At 44.1% G+C, this 23,468-nt stretch overlaps 1 protein-coding gene across 1 annotated transcript in view; it reads right to left on the bottom strand.

Moving 5' to 3' along the window:
• LOC146020448 (calcitonin gene-related peptide type 1 receptor-like) overlaps positions 1-23,468 on the bottom strand; it is a 235,192-nt gene that overhangs the window by 68,504 nt on the left and 143,220 nt on the right. Inside the window, 1 exon segment of the mRNA XM_083153589.1 lies at positions 12,458-12,568. Coding sequence (XP_083009715.1) covers positions 12,458-12,568 — 111 coding nt within the window.

Here is a 23,468-nt window from a genome sequence, read left to right as displayed (position 1 = left end):
TGTAGATGTTGCAGACATTAAGGGGGAAATTTACTAAAGGAAATTTGTAAAAAATAGGTGTATTTTTATCCAGAAATACACTTATTTTTGACATTTACTATCCCGAAAATACGGCAATTCGTAGTCGTATTGATGTGCTATCAATACGAATACGAATTGCCGTATTTTCGGGATAGTAAATGTCAAAAATAAGTGAATTTCTGGATACAAATACACCTATTTTTTACAAATTTCCTTTAGTAAATTTCCCCCTCAACCATTGGTTTGTCTGATTATCCTTTAATATGGTTATATTTAACTTTGGCAGTAGACACTGGACATACAGTATAAGCCTTGAGGTTCCCATTCTATTTAGCTGATTCACAGAGATCTCACACACTCGCACGTCCATAGCCGGGAATGGGGCGCGAGCGTCAGGAGACGCTTAGATGAGAGTGGCTCCATCTGAATATGGTAAGCATACTGCCTCATAGCACTCAGGCCATGGGCTCGATTCCCATCATGACCCTATGTGGAGTTGGCATATTCTTCCCATGCTTTAGTGGGTTTACTCTGGGTACTCCAGTTTCCTCCAACAATCCAAACATATAATGGTAGCTTAATTGGCTCCCAACAGAAATTAAGGTACTTATGTAGTATTTGGACGCCCGATTTTTTGATTGTATGCCTTCACGTAAGGCATACAATCAGATGCGATGCGATGCGAACGACCCGATTTTCCATAGGATTCATTGTAAAAATGGTCTTGTTCATTTCCCTACTATCCAAGTGGGCATGGAGTTGGATATAAACCTGTGGCGAGCGAAGTGAGCCACCGAGCCCGAAGCGTGGCGAGCAGACGCGGATTATTTTGGTGACATGGAATACATTTTAAATAATCTGCGTCCGATCGCCACGCTTCGGGCTCGGTGGCTCGCTTCGCTCGCCACAGGTTTATATCAAACTCCATGCCCACTTGGATAGTAGGGAAATGAACAAGACCATTTTTACAATGAATCCTATGGAAAATCGGGTCCATCGCATCGCATCTGATTGTATGCCTTAAGTTAAGGCATACAAATCAAAAAATCGGGCGTCCATATACTACATAAGTACCGAAATTAACCCTAGAATGTGTACATGTGGTAAGGAATATAGATTGTAAGCTTCATTGGGGCAGGGACTGATGTGAACATACCAGTATGAATGTTCAAATATTTTCTTTAAAGCGCTGAAGAATGTGTGTGCGCTATATAAAAAACTGGTAATAAACAAACAAATAATGATATGTCTAAACACAGGAAGGGATGCTCCAAACTATATTTACAGGCTCAAATGTATTTGATATATTATTTTAAGCAAATTTCTAAGCCCTATACTCATGAGGCATACTGTCCATAAAGACTAATGCTCATTTTAGTAGGAGTCTTAGAACAAACGGATTCAGTATTGAATCCCGGCGGTCGGGATCCCGGTGTTCAGAATCCCGACGCCGGAATCCCGACAGCCGAAATGCCGACAAGGGGGGGGGGGACGTGGATCGCCCCCTTTTGCGGGCTCGCTGCGCTCGCCACGTAGCGGGCCCGGTGCCTCGCTACGCTCGGCACACTAATTTATTCTCCCTCCAGGGGTGTCGTGGACACCCACGGAGGGAGAATGTGTCGGCATTTCGGCGGTCGGGATTCCGGCGTCGGGATTCTGAACGCCGGGATCCCGACCGCCGGGATTGTAATTGCATCCCGAACAAACTGCTGTGCATCACACTTTTGTAAACTATGTAATTTCAATAAACATGGTAACAAGTCAGGGAGACTGCTGTATAATATATTACATAACCATACTGCCCTCTCTTCTGTTACTTCACTTACAATGCCCTTTGGCACTGTGACCAGAAAAGGGCAAGATATTTATTAGGGGTGTGCACCGTGGACTCGAGATCTGTTCCAAATCACCACCATTTTCGTCTTTCGTGTTTTGATTAAAAAAAAAAAAACATAAAAACCTCTAAAATCACAGAATGGGTTTTTTTTTTTTTTGCTCTTATGCTATTATTAACCTCAATAACATTAATTCCCACTCATTTCCAATCTATCTTGAACACCTCACAATGTTCTTTTTATGTCAAAAGGTTGCACCGAGGTAGCTGGATGACTATGCTAAGCGACATAAGAGGGTGGAACAAACATGTGGCTTATCTAGGAGTGGCACTGCAGCGGCAGACAAGATGGCAGTTTGAAAAACTAGGACCCAAGGAGCACATAATGCCAAAAAAAGAGGAGCAAGATGGAATTGTCCTTGGGCCTTCCCACCAACCCAGGGCATGCACACTGTCTTTAACAAACCAATCATTTCAGCCACAGTCTGCCACATGACTGTGGCTGAAATGATTAGTTTGTTTGGGCCCCATTAAAAAAGAAGTAATTCATCTCTCCCTGTACAAACCGGCTCTACAGAGGCAAGGTGTCTTCCTCATCCTTCAGTGTGTACATCCTCACCCTCACAGATTATCAATTCTTCCCTGATGGACACCACAATCATAGGTCCCTCTGTATTCTCTGGAGACAATTGCTGGTCTTCATTGAAGAAATCAAAGAAAAAGCCCCCTATTCGGGCGAAACGCATTAGAAGGTGGACCCAGCCTGCTTCTTCCAAGTGCCGACATAGCCCGAATCATCTCTGACAGCCCGTGGACGCCATTCACCTACAGCGTGACACCCACGGACTGCAATACCCGTGTCCATTCAGCCGCAGCACAAACTAGGAGAACGCCGGGAGGAGGAGGTGCGGCAAGCGTGAGAGGTACCTGCCGCCAGCGTCTGTCCACACACCAGCAGCAGCAGAAGTGAGAGACCCGTGAGCTGCCGCCAACGCTCGGACTGTAACGCTGACCCCCCTCCCAGCGGGACACTCCATCACTACCTCCATCGGACCAAGGGGGAGATCTACGTGCTAAACGCACGCAATTACAGCTAAAACCCACCAACAAATTGTCCTTTGGTGAGAGATTATTTCCCCTAAATCTCTGCATGTGGCTAACGTGACTTTTTCACAATAAACGGGCCAAAGTCGGCACCTCCAACTATATTGCTTGAAAGTCCTGTGGCTTTCCCCACTTTACAAAGTAGTTTACTAAATCATCCATATATTTATATATTTTTATGTGGATTATTGTTTTGATACTTTTTCATTTTTTCTTTTTGTGATTATATTGTACATGTACATGAAATGCTATAGGTGGCCGCCTATGTCTTTTTAACATTAATGTTTATTCAAAATAAATTGCAAAGTATTGCTTTTATATTGCAAACAGTCTCCATTGTTCTTGATCATCTGAACTCATCCATGGTAGACAAAGAGAAACCTAATTTATAAGCGCATTCTCCCGTTCCTATAGGAATTAAACATATTTTTCTGTGTATTTCCACGGTAATACGTGGACATACACAGCTTTTTGTACTTACACTAGTACAATTTTTGAGAATTGCAGCTAAATAAAAATTACCAGTATTATATTACTAATACATATTATCTGTCTACATATATGTTTTCTTGTGTATTGTCAATTAGCGCCCAATCTCCCCCTGTTTCTCAGGGGTATTCCATTTTGTGGAAGCAACCTCCTACGCCGCTCACTGACCAGGTTTCCGGCTGCACTAAAAACTCTTTCGGAGTGCACACTAGAGGGCGGGCAATTCAGGTACAATTGAGCCAGTTCGCACAGCAGCTTCCAAATTGCCTCTATTTCCTGCCAATACTGGTATGGCCTGTCTGACATGCATACTTGGATGATGTCACCAATGTAAGGACACAATAAAAGAATAGAATAGTGTTGTATCTCCAATACACTCAATGCTTCTCTTAAACCCGAGGTCCAAACCTACAGTAAAATATACCTCCTTGTATAAACTTTTATCATTCCTTGTATTACACCCCTACAAGACTGGGGATACGGTCAGTGGGCCACCACCAAGTAGGTCGACAAGCATTAGGTCGACACGCAGATAGGTCGACATGACATTATGTCGACATGGTTTAGGTCAACAGGGTCATTAGGTCGACATAGGTTAGGTCGACAGGGTCATTAGGTTGACACGGGTCATTAGGTCGACATGTGTTTTTTTTTACTGTTATTTTGTGCCAAAATGTGCCTACAGGAGGTATTTCATGCCCTACCATCCACTAGGGCGTGGTGGGAGAATAAAATAGTGTGCCGAGCGTAGCATGGCACCGTGCCCGAAGCATGGCGAGCACAGCAAGCCATGCGAGGGGACGTGATTACTCTGAGACTATTACTCTGAGGAAGTGCTGCACATGCATTAATGCATGTGCAGCACTTCCTCAGTGTAATAGTTTGTGGAAAAAGAAACACAAAAAGGCTATGGAATGGCTGGGTGTCTTATGATGAGATCACTGACTACAGCATACAGTACCAAGTATAAAGGAACCATACACTGTATAAGAAATATTGACGGACTGAGAGTATTTCAGTAATTTCCGAAAGAATACCTATCTTGCCTGATATTTAGGACTATTTGGTCATAAAGGACATTTCCACTACATTTATTACAAGTGTAAGTGTCATTCTAAGCGACTGGGTTAAGCGCCAGAAACACTATTAATTCTTGTTTTGTGTATTCTGTTCAGAAGAGCTTGTCAGACCTCTTCTTTATAGTGTCGGCCGCTGACAGCCATCCAGCGCACTGTGTAAAAAATCTTATGCACTACGACCTTATGACCCTGTTGACCTAGACTCCGGACGACCTTCCTGCATGTTGACCTAGACACACGTCGACCTAAATGCATTGTCGACCTAATGGTGTCAACCCAATGACTGTCTAGCAACTTGCTAGTGACCAAATGATACACACCCCAAGACTGATAGTGCCCACACGTGGTACGTTTTGTGCTAGATCAGTTTTGTACTAGATTGCATCGCATATAGTTCAAATCAAATGCGATATGCGACAATGGCGTGTGATTTGAACCAGATGCGATGCGATCTAGAACAAAAAGTACTGGCTGCACATACTTTTTTGACTTGTTCAAAATGCATCCAAGAATCGGACCATGGGCCTGATTCTCGTTGACCTGGTAAACTGCGAAAATTGCAGTCCCAGAGTGCCCGCACTGCCACCCCACTGAAAAAATGCCCCCCCCCCTCCTGCCACCATATCCCCTCAAAACCCTCAGCAGGAGAAACCATTAGATGGTCGGCAACCATCCAATGATTTCTCCTGGGCTCACAAATATAGGTCAGTGGATACACACCAACAGTGCAGGTCGGTGAAGGCGCCCCAAACAGAAGCCCTGCACATGCGCATAAGAGAATAAGCACATGAGCAGTACTTCACCATCGGTCCCCCTGGCCGAACACGCAGGGGACCGAAGGAATTGGTATCAGGGCCCATGTGTTGGTACCTTGAGGTGTGAATTTAACAAGCTCAGCCACAACTGCCGCTCCACTAAACAAATGGCTACGAATGGTTTGGCCACGATCAACCATATTTTTCTTGGCAGCCAATACAGATGACCATGAAGCATCACACAGATCAGTAAGATCTGAGCTATTCTTCTCTGAATAAGAAACAAGGAAAAAAAAACAATTAAAAAATATGGCATTGTTTGGGGTCCTCCCTACGAGCAAAACCAGCCAGCTGTTTGCACCGGGTATGGTCCCCCTGTATTTCAGAAACCAGCACCAGGCTCTTGGACTTATCCTGGTTTAAAAAAAACAGGGGACAAAAAGAGTTGGGGTCCCCTGTATTTTTATAACCAGCACTGGGCTCCAACAGCCATCAGGGTAATGCCCCAGACCAGAGAGATTTTTTTTTATACAAGCTTCTCCTCCCAATAAAGGGGTCCCCCTGGGCAACCCCTGGCCAGGGCTGAAGCCCGGGGCAATCCCCACAAACACTGGGCGGTGAGTACAGGGTTGATTGTCCATAAAGTGTTTAAGAAAACATGTACAAATGAAGTATTGGGTTCTGCTGTGGAACTACACTGCTCAAACACTAACACATCCTAGATCTGAATGAATGAAATATTCTTATTAAAGCCTTTGTTCTTTACATAGTTGAATGTGCTGACAACAAAATCACACAACAATTATCAATGGAAATCAAATGTATTAACCCATGGTGGTCTGAATTTTGAGTCAACCACAAAATTAAAGTGGAAAAACACACTACAGGCAAATCCAACTTTGATGTAATGTCCTGAAAACCAGTCAAAATGAGGCTCAGTAGTGCGTGTGGCCTCCACGTGCCTGTATGGCCTCCCTTCAATGCCTGGGCATGCTCCTTATGAGGTGGCGGATGGTCTCCTGAGGGATCTCCTCCCAGACCTGGACTAAAGCATCCACCAACTCCTGGACAGTCTGTGGTGCAACGTGGCATTGCTGGATGGAGCGAGAGATGATGTCCCAGATGTGCTCAATTGGATTCAGGTCTAGGGAATGGGCGGGCCAGTCCATAGCATCAATGCCTTCATCTTGCAGGAACTGCTGACACACTCCAGCCACATGAGGTCTAGCATTGTCTTGCATTAGGAGGATACAGAAAATTAGAAAAACCAGTACATAAAGCGCTTTCCAGGTCTGACTTACACTAAATTGTAGGTAAGTGTCCTTATTATAGGTGAGACAAGTTCTTTTAAACTTGGGTCGCTCCTAAAGTTGTTCACAATAGGGGAAGGTCACCAATACTCTTCAATAACTGTTTGGGCGTTCAAAAATGTTCTAAAATGGAAACAGAGAAATAGTGCAACACCTTTTTTTTCAAAGGGGGAAAACAATTTATTTTGCACTCACAAGTTCCAAATTTAAAAACAGCATATAGTCACCAGCCGGTGATAACGTGTGGGAGGTTACACCCAGGGCTCCATTCACTAAAGTTTCCAGGTTCCGGACACCTTTCTCCTCAGGATTGAAACTCCAGGGGTCCTCCACTCCAAACAGCACAAGAGAAAAACAAGCAGCGATTCTACCAGCCACGGGAACACCTGCTTAATGCATTTTGGACCATTGGGGTCCTTCTTCTTCATTGCTTCTGAAGAAGGACCCCATTCTTGCATTAGGAGGAACCCAGGGCCAACCGCACCAGCATATGGTCTCACAAGGGGTCTTAGGATCTCATCTCGGTACCTAATGGCAATCAGGCTACCTCTGGCGAGCACATGGAGGGCTGTGCGGCCCCCTAAAGAAATGCCACCCCACACCATTACTGACCCACTGCCACTGCCATGCTGGAGGATGTTGCAGGCAAAAGAATGTTCTCCTTGGCATCTACAGACTCTGTCACATCTGTCACATGTGCTCAGTGTGAACCTGCTTTCATCTGTAAAGAGCACAGGGCGCCAGTGGCGAATTTGACAATCAATGTTCTCTGGCAAATGCCAAACGTCCTGCATGGTGTTGGGCTGTAAGCACAACCCCCACCTGTGGATGTCGGCCCCTCATACCACCCTCATAGAGTCGGTTTCTGACTGTTTGAGTAGACACATGCACATTTGTGGCCTGCTGGAGGTAATTTTGTAGGGCTCCGGCAGTGCTCCTCCTGTTCCTCCTTGCACAAAGGCGGAGGCACATTTGTGGCCTGCTGGAGGTAATTTTGTAGGGCTCCGGCAGTGCTCCTCCTGTTCCTCCTTGCACAAAGGCGGAGGCACATTTGTGGCCTGCTGGAGGTCATTTTGTAGGGCTCCGGCAGTGCTCCTCCTGTTCCTCCTTGCACAAAGGCGGAGGTAGCAGTCCTGCTGCTGGGTTGTTGTCCTCCTACGGCCTCCTCCACATCTCCTGATGTACTGGCCTGTCTCCTGGTAGCACCTCCATGCTCCGGACACTACCCTGACAGACACAGCAAACCTTCTTGCCACATTGATGTGCCATCCTGGATGAGCTGCACTACCTCAGCCACTTGTGTGGGTTGTAGAATCTGTCTCATTCTACCACTAGAGTGAAAGCACTGCCAGCTTTCAAAAGTGACCAAAACATCAGTCAGAAAGCATAGAAGCTGAGAAGTGGTCTGTGGTCACCACCTGCAAAACAACTCCTTTATTGGGGGTGTCTTGCTAATTGCCTATAATTTCCACCTGTTGTCTATTCCAATTGCACAACAGCATGCGAAATTGATTGTCAATCAGTGTTGCTTCCTAACCGGACAGTGTGACTTCACAGAAGTGTGATTGACTTGGAGTTACATTGTGTTGTTTAAGTGTTTCGTTATTTTTTTGAGCAGTGTATAATCCCAGCAAGCCACCCCTGCATGCAAGGACTTGGAGAACCACAAGTGCCTGCATGCGTGGCATTAATGGGACTGCTGGGACTTGTTTGTCCTACAGCATAATCAATACCCCTTTAAAACACCAACACCCTGTAAAGTAAAAATATATTAACATATATGCACACACCTTACATACAACCTACATATATACTCTTGACCCCCTAGGGGTGAAAAAAAAATTATACTTACCACCGTGTATATCATGTCCTCTTTGTTCCAAAGTAGGCATTCAGGGATTAAACATTAAAAAAATCTAATTACTCCAAACCAGCGAGCGGATTTGAGGAGCTACATTTTTACACATGCAGCTCCTCCCCGAGAATGACATATACTCAGGGGTTAAAGTTAGGAAGAACACCACCTCTAATAGTAAGGGGGACTGAGTTCCACCTCTACCACAGTCCTGAGCAGTAATTCCAACAGAAAAGCCTGTCCCAGCGGCTTCTTCTTCTGGCACAGCGTATATAATGTAAAGATAAGATGAACAACTGTGGACGTTTTGTGATCAAGGGCACTACATGATATGTAATGTGTATATGATTGTGCTACCATATCTTCTGGGACCACTATCACCGGGGAAGGGGGCCTGGGACAAGGAGTCATTACACTGACTCTCCTCAAGCAGCACGACGAGTGATGGCGGAGGGGGGGCACATTGCTGAGAGGCAAAAGAGTGAGCAGCATGGATGGGACTCAGCGTTAGAGGCCCTGCGATTAGGGTGAGCTAAACCCCGCCCACACATTTAATGACACTAGAGTTTGAAGAAACTGTTCCTGCGCACGGAGTAATCAAAGGTGAAGCAGCCAGAGACAAAAGTATTACTCCGCGGGCCTGCCAATGTTATCAGTTGCCTAGCAACGTCCACGCCGGACTACTTCATTGTATTGACCTGCTGGTGCTGGAATACTGGTGAGTCATCGGACGATGCCATAGGTGCTGCATCTGAGGGCTTCCAGCCCCTGGGGTGCTACAGAGCAAGCACAATGTTCCCCACCATGGATGTGCTGCGGGTATACAGGAGGAAGAGGACGCCTCTTTTCTGGTAAGTGCTGCTGTAATATCCTGAACTTAGTGTTAATGCTTTGTTACCTTTTTTTCTTTCAGATTCTACCACCTCTCTTGCTGTCGACTTCCAGACTTCTTCTTGGGTAAGTATAGTCAATTTTTGTTTATAGGAAGCATTTATTTATATAACAGATGAATATATTTCCAATACATATATACATTCATGTGGTTCTCACTATTTGTGCAAAAATGAATAACAATAATCTGCCAACCAACTTACAGTAAGTGACGGCTATCAGTACAGTGGAACATTAAATTCCCTACAATAACCACAATGGGTTAATTATCTGACCTTACAATAGTTTCTTACCTTGAATAATAAATAAGTTTAATTACATTTATAAACTCTATGAGAAAATCAATTGATATTTACAATACCGTCACTGTCCTCCTATTATGCTAAGATACAGTACCAACTATAATGAGGACAACGAATATTCCACAATGGCTTCCGTTAAGTCTGTGAACCCAACAGGGATTTACTAAGTTTAAACAGTTAATAAGTCTCGGAGTCCCAGATTCTGCTAAATTCCTTGTTAGGATAGTTTTGATAAAACTTTAACTTCCCTGTAGTTGGAGGTTAGACACTAAATATTTGTACTCCAAACGGGAATATCTGTACATGCACTGTAACTTATATGTATTTTTGCCCACTCAGAATGTTGCCATAAATTCCTCAGTGTACACCTTCAAGCATTACGCAGATTTAGATGAGCGTCCCTTGGCTCCATGAACCAGGTTTAGCTCCTCCCTTTACTTGCAGATGGTTGTACTGAATAAACTTCTTCAAAGTGGCATAAGCTGACTCCTCTGTCTGCTCTACCTGAGCGGGTCGTAGCTAGCGTAACAATTTAGTAGTAGGAAACACTGATCTCTGAAGTTGTTCTACAGCGGTGTCTTCCTGGTTACCCTGGCAACGGGTCTCAGCTGTTTTCTTCCCTGACAGAATTACAAGCCGTGTACTATCTGTTCTAAATAACAGGCTTATATGTTTTTCTGAAGTCTGTGCGTTATTGGTTATACTGTAGCTCCAGTCAGCTATGCTATTAGAATGCAGTTAAGTGGGAGATACACTGCCTGTCAGCATGCTGCACTGTCCTGACTAACAGCTGACTTCTGTCACAATCACAGGGCAAGCTGCGGCAATGTAGGGGTTAATCTGGGGTGTGTACTCTGACTACAGACTGTCCTGTTGATACAATCTCCCAGCTGTGCTGTATTGGGAATACTGTGTAGTTGCAGAATACTGATAAATGTCTGAATAATCCAATACTCCTTCACTCCTTCCCTATCAGTTAGCTTACTAAGGATTCACACTGGCTGCTCAGATATGGATAGCGATTATCTCCACAGATTGGCTGTATACTGTATCCTGCAGAGGGTTCACTAAGCTACTCTTTATGTAGAGGCTCGGGTGCACTGAGGTTTGACTGTTTTAAGCTACACTGAGATGGTCTGTCACACTCTCTGTATTATGGTGGGCAGTCTGTCACCGTGATTAACCTGGATGCTGGGGCTGATCGTCACTCACCACTCCCCTTTGCCATCCTCCAGGTTACATATCTCCGCCCGAACTCCACCTCAGAAGCTGCCCAGGACCTTCCCTCAGGTCCCGCGTCACTGCCAGGCCTCCGCCTTCCTTGCGTCTCCTCCGGCTGTCAACCTGTCTCCAATACCGCCCAGGACCGTCCCTCAGGTCCCGCGTCACCGCTGATGGTGCCGCCTACTGCCGGAAGCCCCTGATGAGTACCGGAGCAGTCAGGCACTCCTCAGAGCTCCGCTCAGCCTCCGGTAAGCAACTTCTCACCCCTCAGCACCGCTGTCCGTTGTCTCACCAGCTGCGCAGCTCTGCCTGACACACTTTTCTCCTCAGGGACTCTGCGCCCCCACAAACGGCTGTCTCCTATTTATAGTTCTTTCCTCGCGCTTGCCTCTCTCCCGCTCTCAGCGCGTGCCATATAACTGTATTTAGCAGGGTTTTGTTATGGTTTATCCTCTCCCCTCTGTGCAGGGCACTTGCACTTGCCCTCCGGTATTCTCTGTTTCTGGGCAGCCCAGTCCAATCCCTTCTGGGGGAAGTTGTAGTGTAGCAATGAAATAATAAACATATTGCTTTTCATAAAAGCCTATCTTGCCTTCTGTGAAGGCATCTATCTGTCTATAAAATGTCCATTAGTCCTTTAATGCCCCCTGTGGGGGATGGTACATTTTTAACACACCAACAGTATATTATATTCAGACTCTAAAGTAAGGTGTCATATGCCCACAATGTGTTAATATTATGCCAACACAGTATCATTAGTCCAGGATATTACACTGCCTTAGCCCCATGCCACAGCCCGGAGCACAGTGTCCTGTCCAGTAGCCGGCTGTGGGAGGAGTCAGTGTTCATTTTCAAACCCCTCCCCCTAAATGTAAAGTGTACAGTACATCTGCCCCTGCAGCATGTGTAAAGTTGCAAACCCATCCCTGCAGTGTCAGGCTAGGCAGGGGGGATAGGGGGCTCTATGTGGCATAAAAGCAGAAAAATATGTAGGATATCTTATTAAAATTATTACATTATTTTACAATTATGTATTTTATATATCTCTCTCTCCCTGTCGCTCTCTCTCTCCTCATCACTGATTCCCCTTTCTCTCACTTTCACTCTCTCTTCTTCTCTCTGTCACAATCTCTCCTCCTCTCTTACCGTCTCTCCTTCTTGCTCACCGTCACTGTCTCTCCTCTCTCACAATTACCATTTCTCCTTCTCTCTCTCATCGTCAACGTCTCTCCTCCTCTCTCACCATCACTCTCTCTCACTGTCACTGTCCCTCCTCTCTCTCACCGCCACTCTCTTTTCATCACTCCCTCTCCTTTTTTCTACTCATCACTGTGCCTCATTTCTCTCACCATCGCTCTCACTCCCCATTGCTGTCTCTTCTTGAGCAAATATTTTGCTATGGCACCCATGAAGTTCTATTTACGCCCCTGGTGGTAGGGCACAAATTCCCTGGCAACGGAGTTCCACCACCTCTCCAGGACCACTTTATGCCCTGCATATACTGTATATATAGTATCTGGTCAAAACATTTCACACATACAGTAAGAGAACAAAGTACCTTTTCCACTTCCAATATTGTCTATAGGTACTTACCTGATGGATCAAAGTCCTGAAAATAATCAGGGCAGTGCTGTGCAGAAATATCTCCTGCTGCTGCATCGCTCCAACATAACCAGCCATCCCATGTCCTGTTACAAAATGTACCTATGCAAAAGACAAAAAAAATATACAGTAGCTATAAAATAAATATAAACTTTAGATTAATACTGTACTGTATGTCAAGTAGCAATAATAGTCAAGCAATCAGATAAATGCATGCATATGACAAGCTTTATGAAGATATCATATGACATAAACATATACAAAAGTAATGTAGCCCCATAAATGTGGATATGGAAAATTGGGACTTAGCGCTACAGTAAGGACGGTGCTGGGCAGCCATGGAAACAGCACCAATGGTATTTCAAATTTCATACTGGCTGGAAGCCATTCAAACCACGCAGAATGGCAGCCGTTAAGAAAGCTATTATTTTTAATAGGCTAAAAGACATGTAAGGCAGCTGCCCTATGGCCCCACAATTCTAGGGGCCTTTGAGCATGTGTTTGCTAGTGCCTCTAGAGCATCCATGTCCAAAGTCCGGCCCGGGGGCCAATTGCAGCCCGTGATGGCACTTCAAGCGGCCCGCAGCCTCCAGATGGAAGCGGGCGGCTGGAGGCTGATGTGGGACGCACAGCACAGGGCTCTAGAGGTGGGACCCCAGTGAGCACGCCTTTACCTTGCTGACTTGCTGTCTGCATTGGTAAGGGGGTGCCGGCTGCCACTGTGAGATGTGTTTGCCGTCTTTCAGATGAGTATGTGTCCAACTCCTGCTGCTGCAATCATATATCACCCTCCACCACAATCACAGTGACAGCAGTATGCGGGGAGGGGGGCCAGCAAAGGGGAAGCTTGCTCCCGAGTGGAGGAGGACATCGGCGGGAGCCCAAGCATCTGTCTCCTGCAGGGGAATATACAATGAAGGGAGGCAGTATGTGCTACATACAGTGAAGGAGGGTCAGGCTGGGGGACATACAGCGAATGGAAGCAGGGTGATGGGCATATAGTGAAGGATGGGTATGCTGGGGGACATGCAGTGAATGGGGGCATGCTGGGGGACATACAGTGAATGGGGGCACGCTGGGGGACATACAGTGAATGGGGGCACGCTGGGGGAAATACAGAGAAAGGGGGTCAGGCAGGATACAGTAAAGGAGGGGCATGCTGGGGGACATACAGTGAAGGAGGGGCATGCTGTGGGACATACAGTGAAGGAGGGGCATGCTGGGGTACATACAGTGAATAGGGGCATGCTGGGGGACATACAGTGCATGGGAGCAGGCTGGAGGACATACAGCGAATGGGTGCACACGGTGGGACATACAGTGAAGGAGGGGCACTGTCATGCCTTCAGCATAAGTTTCTGTTGTGTTCTATTGTTTCTCTGTTTTGCATAATCCACTCCTTCCTGTGGTCAGTACAGAGCTACTGTATGCTAGGTAGTTTGTCCCCCTTAGCTTTCTGTAGCTAGCTAGCTAGCTAGCAATGCATTCTGGGACAAAGATGATCATCAGGGGCCATATTAAGTTTCACATGTATGCAGACAGACACAGCTCACATGGTCCAGCCCGATACAGCATTCGATGGTGAGTTTATCACTCAAAACTATGTCACCCCTAACTCATTTAGGTAGTTATGTATGTTAGCAATACCAGTTACACTCTAGCATATACCTTTACCCATAATGTCAGCTTGTATGCACAATGTTATGTGTACTGCATGTTTACCTTGCATTTTCCTATGTGCAGATTGTAATTGCATGTTTATGTTTTATTTACAGTTTTACCCAATTCATTGTATATGCAACTTCTCCAATTCATTGTATATGCAACTTCTCCAATTCATTGTATATGCAACTTCTCCAATTCACTTGTATATACACCATCTAATCAATCATCGCATATATATACATGATCCCTTTACTGGATAATAAATACCGTTCTTCAGACATCGTATATCAAGATCGATTATTGAAAAGTAAAGGAGGGTTATGCTGTAGGTTTCGAATTTGCCAAGCTGCTTAGTGAGAGACTGAACAGTAAAACATCGATGCTATCAGCATTTGGACACATGCACACTGACTTCATCAGCAAACCATCGATGCCATCGATGCCACCATCGAGTTGGACACATGAACACTGATTTGTCAGCAAAATATCAGGCTGTCAGCAACTTAAAACATACATCCTGAATTTGTCAGCAGCATTGTCTGTCAGCAAGTGGATCACATGTACTGACTTACAGACCTGTTACACTGCCAGCCACAGCTATCTGCATATGACAGCACAAGTTTCTATACAGTCTACTAACAGTGGCAACTCAGCAATAGGAGTACCGCCATTCGACTACACAGAAGCCTCACACTGTCAGCACAGCTACCTGCATATGGCAATACAACAGTCCCTGCACAGTCAAACAGCTTAACAGTTCCAAGAACCTGACTTCACAGAGCTCTGCTACACTGTCAGAACAGATACCTGCACACAGCAATACAGCAGTCTCTACGCAGTCAAGCATTTACGTCTCATCAGTATGTCTCATAAAACAACATCTTCATGCAAAACAAGGTCCCACATCTCTGGTTCCTCCAAATCAACATCAGTTAGCAATGCAGCCATCCTTGCACGTGCAAAAGCAGAAGCGGCAAAGGTACGGGCAAACTTTGCTGAGCAAGAAATGCAGTTGAAAATAGAGAAATCTCACATGGAGGCAGAAAAGGATATGGAGAAAAAACGCTTAGAAGCAATTAGTGAGAAGCTTGCTGCTGAGAGGGAAGCTGCCGCCGCTATGGCCGAAGCAGAGTTCTTAGAGTCTGCAGAACGTGTCAACTTAAAAGAAACCATTAATATACTTGATGCAGAACTTGGATCACAGAATTCAATGCAACGTGCAGCAGAATACGTGCGCCAAGTGTCCGCAAATAGCAGCAACGCTCCACCGGTACAAGGTATGCAATCAGATTTCATAAATGAAACAAGCCAAGTACACTATGCAGTGCCACCACAAGTCAGTAGCAGACTGCAAACCTGCAAGCAAGAGGACTCCAATCACAGTGGATCCATGAGAGACAACTCACCCTCACGCCAAGAGCCTGTATCCGCAAACTACAATCATGGCACTACCTCTTACACACAAAGGTGGGGAAATACAAGCCAGCAGGAACCAGTCATTCCTACCAGGTATGATAACACACCACTTACCCACCATGCTAATGCACCTAGAGCCAATCAAGATACATTAGACTTTGCCAGATTTCTTGCACGCCGTGACCTGGTCACAAAAGGACTCTCAAAGTTCAATGATCACCCTGAGAGTTTCAGAGCATGGCGATCCTCTTTCCAAAACGCAATCAAAGATTTAGGCCTTTCATATAGTGAAGAGATAGACCTCTTAATTAAATGGCTTGGGAATGAATCAGTTGAACATGCTAGAAGGATAAGAGTGATTAATATTAACCATCCTGAGTATGGCCTTAAAATGATCTGGGACAGACTTAATGAGTGCTATGGTTCACCAGAGGTAATAGAAAACGCATTGTTCAAAAGGATTGATGATTTTCCTAGGCTACCTAACAGAGGCTATCAGAGACTTAGAGAGTTAAGCGACTTACTAATGGAGCTCCAAGTAGCCAAATGTGAGGGAGACTTGCCAGGACTTGCCTTCCTAGAGGCATTAACCCTATAGTGCAAAAACTACCTTATAATCTACAGGAACAATGGATTACCCACGGTTCAAAGTTCAAACAGCGTAACAAGGTACCATTTCCACCATTCTCTGTTTTTGTGGACTTTGTAAGTCAGCAAGCCAAGACCAGGAATGACCCTAGTTTTGCCTTTACCCTAACAGGCACTACCCCTGCGCTACCTAACCCTCGCAAAACTGCAGTCACAGTTCACAAGACTAACGTTCATAATTCAGGTTCTTCCCACAGGTTTATCAGCTCTGCTCACCAAGAGACCAGGGAGAAAGATCCTGCCAAGCAGTGCCCTCTGCATCACAAACCACACCCTCTCCTGAAATGCAGAGCCTTCAGAGAAAAGTCCCTGGAGAACCGTAAGACCTTCTTAAGAGAAAATGGTATCTGCTACAAATGCTGCTCTTCCTCATCTCACCTCGCCAAAGATTGCAAGGTTAGTCCTAACTGCACAGAATGTCACAGCACAAGTCATAACACAGCTTTACACCCTGGGCCTCCCCCATGGACTTTACAAAACAGCCACAGTGACACAGAGCATGGCGGGGAGCACAATGCAGAGCAAAAAGACACTAACGCAGCAACACCAGAGATGACTGCACAATGTACCGAAGTCTGCAAAGATGCCATTAGCAACAGATCTTGCTCCAAAATCTGTTTAGTCAGAGTCTACCCCAAAAGCCAACCAGATAAAGCTGTCAAACTTTATGCAATCCTAGATGACCAAAGTAATGGTTCTCTAGCCAGATCAAACTTCTTTGAGACATTTAACATCAGAGGCCCCAGCACCCCTTACTCCTTAAAAACCTGTGCAGGGAGTTTTGAGGCAGCAGGAAGGAAAGCCACTGGCTATATAGTGGAATCCATAGATGGTAAGATACGTCTTCCCCTACCACCAATCACCGAGTGTGATGATATCCCAGAGAAAAGGTCTGAAATTCCTACACCAGATGCAGCCTTTCATCATTCACATTTAAAACGTATAGCACATCTGATACCAGAACTGGACTCACAAGCCCAGGTATCTCTACTCATCGGGAGAGATCTCCTACGAGTCCACAAAGTCAGAAGTCAGATTAATGGTCCACACAATGCACCTTATGCTCAACGTTTAGACCTAGGATGGGTCATAATAGGAGAGGTATGCCTTGGGAGTGTGCACAAACCAGCTTCTATCAATACCATGCTTACTTGCACTCTAGAAAATGGACGCCCTTCTCTGTTTCAACCATGTCACAACCACTTCCTCATTAAGGAACTACCACACTGTACTCCCATAGATTCTCTTAGTGACGACCAGATCTGTGACAACTACCAAGATCATCTGGGGTTCACAGTCTTCCAAAGGACAAAAAGGGATGACCAAGTAGCAATGTCCATAGAAGACAAACTATTCTTGGAAATAATGGAGGAAGGACTAGTTAAAGACAATACCAACAGCTGGGTTGCCCCTCTACCGTTTAGAACACCCAGACAACGTCTACCTAACAACAGAGAACAAGCTCTCAAACGTTTCTCCTCACTTAAACACAATCTTCACAGGAAACCAGAGATGAAAGATCACTTCTTTTCTTTCATGAGCAAAATATTTGAAAACTGTCACGCTGAGATAGCTCCCATTCTTAAAGAGAAAGATGAATGCTGGTACCTGCCAATGTTTGGAGTATACCATCCAAAGAAACCAGGTCAGATCAGAGTCGTATTTGATTCCAGTGCTAAATTTGAAAGTGTCTCCTTAAATGATGTGCTCCTGACAGGACCAGACCTTAACAACAAACTCCTTGCAGTACTCATACGATTCCGAAAAGACTCTATTGCTTTCACAGCTGACATTCAGCAAATGTTTCATTGTTTCCTTGTGAGAGAACAGGATAGGAATTTCCTAAGATTCCTTTGGTTCAGGGACAACGACCCCTCTAAGGACATTGTAGAATACCGCATGAGGGTACACATCTTTGGTAACAGCCCTTCACCCGCAGTTGCCATCTACGGACTCAGACGTTCAGCTCAAGAGGGTGAACTAGAGTATGGTTCTGATGTTAGACAGCTCGTAGAAAAAGATTTCTATGTGGATGACTGTTTGAAATCTATGCCAACAGAAGAGACCGCAATCAGCATTCTCAAGAGAGCTCAGGAAATGCTTGCTTGTTCCAATCTCAGGCTTCACAAAATAGCCTCCAACAGCAAAAAAGTAATGGAAGCCTTCCCTACACAAGATCATACCACTGACTTAAGGGATTTGGATTTAGGAACTGATTCGCCACCAGCCCAACGTAGCCTTGGACTCTTATGGGACTTGAAATCTGACTCCTTTACCTTCCAAGTAAGTAGCGAAGAAAGGCCCTTCACTCGCAGAGGTGTCTTATCTACTGTCAACAGCTTGTACGACCCCTTAGGATTTGCAGCTCCTGTCACCATTCAAGGTAAAGCCTTGCTCAGAGACCTAACCTGTGAATCATCTGACTGGGATGCCCCTCTGCCTCTAGGAAAAAGGAAATTGTGGGAAGAGTGGAAAAGTTCTCTGTCCGCCTTAACCAACCTTTACATTAGACGCCCATATGCACCTGTACCTTCCACAGAAGTGCAAAAGCAGAGACTGTGTGTATTCTCAGATGCTTCAGTTCAAGCAATTGCTGCTGTTGCATATCTCAAAACCATGGACAATAAAAGTCAATGTAACATTGGATTCGTCATGGGCAAAGCAAAGCTAGCACCTCTTCCAGAACACACAGTGCCCAGGCTAGAACTTTGTGCTGCAGTACTAGCCGTAGAAGTAGCTGAATTAATCTCATCAGAGTTGCCTATCGAACTCTCAGAAACAGAATTCTACACTGACAGCAAAGTAGTATTAGGGTACATTTACAATGAGACCAGACGTTTCCATGTTTATGTCAGCAACCGTGTGCTAAGGATCAGGAGATCTACCAATCCAAAACAGTGGAACTATGTATCTACTGCTCATAACCCCGCAGATCACGCCACAAGAGCCGTCCCAGCCAGTCTCCTCAAAGACACCACGTGGCTCACAGGACCTGAATTCTTGTACAAGACAGATTTGATCAATCCTCAAAGAGACCCATTCGAACTAGTAGACGCAGACTCAGATGTTGAGATACGTCCTCAAGTAACTACAATCCATACCATGGTTTCAGATCGTCAACTTGGATCCCAAAGATTCCAAAGATTCTCAACGTGGAAATCACTTGTTAGGGCTATCACCTGCCTAACCCACATAGCCCGTTCCTTTAAACACAGTACAGCTACAAATGTGATTAAGTGTAAAGGTTGGCATCACTGTCAAAGTACTTACACACCAGAAGAAATACAACAATCTCAGAACCTGATTATCCGTATTGTTCAGCATCAAACCTATGCCACAGAAATTCACAACCTTACCAATGGAAATCCTATTCCAAGAGATAGCACCTTGAAGAAACTAGACCCGTTTCTCGACGAGAGTGATTTATTGAGAGTAGGAGGTCGCCTTCAAGAAGCGAACTTAGGATCAAATGAGAAAAACCCTTTAATCATCCCTGGAAGTCATCACATTACTTCTTTAATTGTGCAACACTATCACAATGAAGTCAAACACCAGGGACGACTGTTTACAGAAGGAGCTCTACGGTCAGCAGGGTTCTGGATTATCGGGGCAAAAAGGTGTGTAAGCAACATAATCTTTAAATGTATTACTTGTCGCAAACTTCGTGGTACTTCTCAAACTCAGAAGATGGCTAATCTTCCAGCAGACAGGCTTAGTACAGATCCTCCTTTTTCAAATGTTGGTCTTGATGTATTTGGGCCTTGGACCATCATTACCCGACAGACTCGAGGAGCCAATGCAAACAGCAAGCGTTGGGCAGTTGTATTCACCTGTATGAGCATCAGAGCTGTTCACATTGAAGTTATAGAATCAATGGACACTTCAAGCTTCATTAATGCACTAAGACGCTTCATGGCCATCCGTGGTCCTGTAAAACACATCCGTTCGGACAGAGGCACCAACTTTGTTGGAGCAGCCAAGGAATTACAAATTCCCTCAAACATCGACAGAAAGGGAGTGGAGAAATACCTTAGTGAGAAAGGTTGCATGTGGACTTTCAACCCTCCTCATTCTTCTCATATGGGAGGTGCATGGGAAAGGATGATAGGAATAATACGCAGAATCCTTGATTCCATCTTTCTGCAAGTAGGAACTACAAGACTCACCCACGAGAGTTTAACTACCTTCATGGCTGAAGTCTCAGCTATCATCAATGCCAGACCCTTGACTTCAGTTTCTAATGATCCAGAGGACCCATTTCTACTTACCCCTGCCACTCTTCTTACTCAGAAGACTGGGACTGCTTATGCTCCTTCTGGAGATTTCAACACCAAAGACTTATTTAAACGTCAATGGAGACAAGTTCAAAGCCTTGCAAACACCTTTTGGGACAGGTGGAAAAGTCAGTACTTATCTACCTTACAACCAAGAAGCAAATGGCAAGTTGCCAAACCCAACTTAAAACCAGGTGACATTGTGCTCATCAGAGACTGTCAGGCACAACGTAACGAGTGGCATTTAAGTCTTGTCACCAAAACATTCCCAAGTAAGGATGGGAAAGTCCGTAAGGTGGAGGTCAAGATCTGTAAACAAGGAGAGACTAAGTTCTATCTCAATAGAATACAACAAAAGAGTTCTAGGATATGACCTGTGATGGCGCGCTGCTGCCTGCGAGATGTACTTTTCCTGGTTATCACCCAATAACCATAAATTACCACAACTACAACAAGATGGAATTTCCAAATCCTTGGCGCAACACTTGAATACGATAAGTCTGGAGTTCTTTTTTCCAGAGGTTTTTCTTATTTTTCAAGGATATTCTCAGTAGTACATGCAAGAAGAGGGGAATCACTGATTAGAAGAGTCTATACCCCAAAATTTATAGAAACGACAATGAAGGGTGTATAAGTATAGGCGTACCCCTACTCACGGTAAGTAAGGTGATGTAAAGGCCCGTAACGGTTTCTTTGTGATTTTCCTCTGTTTTCTTGGTCTTGGTTCTTTTTTGTGTTCTCCGTACCAGATGTCGAAGTAGAAAAATAAAAAGGAGGGATTAGTGGATAGTTCTTATCGTGTGATAAACACCCCGTGCAGATTCTAATGTGATGAGGATGTGACTATCGTACCTTACTCACCCCAAGATTGAGTAAGATACACACATAGAGGTATCTTTGTGATGCAATATAACAAATGGCTACAATAGAAGGTGGGTATGCGTACCGCACTCACGTCAGTAGGTGCGGGGTATATACCCGTAGCGTTTTCTTTGTTCAAAAACTCGTGTTGGTCCGTAAAAAACGGTGTTTTTCTCCCGAATTTGATAGTTGGGAGTGGATATGAAAAAAGAGGTAATAAAATCAATCAGTACATGAGTCTTATCATGTGATGAACACCTTGTGCAACTCCAGGTAAGGACCAGATGTGACTATCGTACCTTACTCACCCCAAGACAGAGTAAGATACATGTGTAAAGGTATCTTTGTGACGGAAATATTAACAACGGCAGCAAACAGAAGGTAGATATGCGTACCACACTCACGTGTGTAGGTGCTGGGTATATACCCGTAGCGTGTTCTTTGTGCAGATTTCTGTTGATCCGTGAAGCAAGATATTTTTCTCCCAATTTGGTGATTTAGGAAATAAATGTGAAAATAAAGATAAATAAAATTGCGTTTGATAAGTGCTATCTATACTCCTATATATAAATATAGGTAGGTGTAGAGGTGAATCTGGTGTCTTGATTTTATTTTGTATATAAACCAAGATGGAGGTAACACAAGCGTACCGTGACTCACAATGGAGTGTGTAGATAAACACCCATAAAGGTTTCTTTTCATAGAAGGGGATACAGTTTTTCACCACGTGATGTATATAGATATATAGTAATAAGTACCCAAGGACAAGATGATCAGAGATTTGCGTACCCAAACTTACAGTAATGCAAGTTTTCACCACTTATAATGGTTTCTTTTGTATTCTATGTGGGAAATAATCCGTAGGGATAATTCCTTCTCCCAAATATGGCCGAAAAAGATTTTTTAAAAATTTGTAAGTTCTTTATTCCATAAAAAAGTCAAAAATACAAAAATCCTCCATCCCAACGATGGTCAGATTATACAAGAGTCCAAGAGTAATCACAATATGTCCAGCATAGCAATAGAAAAAATACAAAAATAAAAAAGTGTAAAAAATGAAAAAAAATACCAATAAAATACAAGGTTTAAAAATACATACGAAATGGAAAAAGATGATGGCTGCTCACTCTCTGTGGAGAGTGAGCAGCCATCATCTTTTTCCATTTCGTATGTATTTTTAAACCTTGTATTTTATTGGTATTTTTTTTCATTTTTTACACTTTTTTATTTTTGTATTTTTTCTATTGCTATGCTGGACATATTGTGATTACTCTTGGACTCTTGTATAATCTGACCATCGTTGGGATGGAGGATTTTTGTATTTTTGACTTTTTTATGGAATAAAGAACTTACAAATTTTTAAAAAATCTTTTTCGGCCATATTTGGGAGAAGGAATTATCCCTACGGATTATTTCCCACATAGAAGACAAAAGAAACCATTATAAGTGGTGAAAACTTGCATTACTGTAAGTTTGGGTACGCAAATCTCTGATCATCTTGTCCTTGGGTACTTATTACTATATATCTATATACATCACGTGGTGAAAAACTGTATCCCCTTCTATGAAAAGAAACCTTTATGGGTGTTTATCTACACACTCCATTGTGAGTCACGGTACGCTTGTGTTACCTCCATCTTGGTTTATATACAAAATAAAATCAAGACACCAGATTCACCTCTACACCTACCTATATTTATATATAGGAGTATAGATAGCACTTATCAAACGCAATTTTATTTATCTTTATTTTCACATTTATTTCCTAAATCACCAAATTGGGAGAAAAATATCTTGCTTCACGGATCAACAGAAATCTGCACAAAGAACACGCTACGGGTATATACCCAGCACCTACACACGTGAGTGTGGTACGCATATCTACCTTCTGTTTGCTGCCGTTGTTAATATTTCCGTCACAAAGATACCTTTACACATGTATCTTACTCTGTCTTGGGGTGAGTAAGGTACGATAGTCACATCTGGTCCTTACCTGGAGTTGCACAAGGTGTTCATCACATGATAAGACTCATGTACTGATTGATTTTATTACCTCTTTTTTCATATCCACTCCCAACTATCAAATTCGGGAGAAAAACACAGTTTTTTACGGACCAACACGAGTTTTTGAACAAAGA

This window comes from Crinia signifera, chromosome 7, assembly GCF_055691185.1.
Source record: "Crinia signifera chromosome 7, ASM5569118v1, whole genome shotgun sequence".
NCBI lineage: Eukaryota > Metazoa > Chordata > Amphibia > Anura > Myobatrachidae > Crinia > Crinia signifera.
The sequence above is the reverse complement of the archived record's forward strand: the minus strand, read 5'-3'. Positions and strand labels throughout refer to the sequence as shown.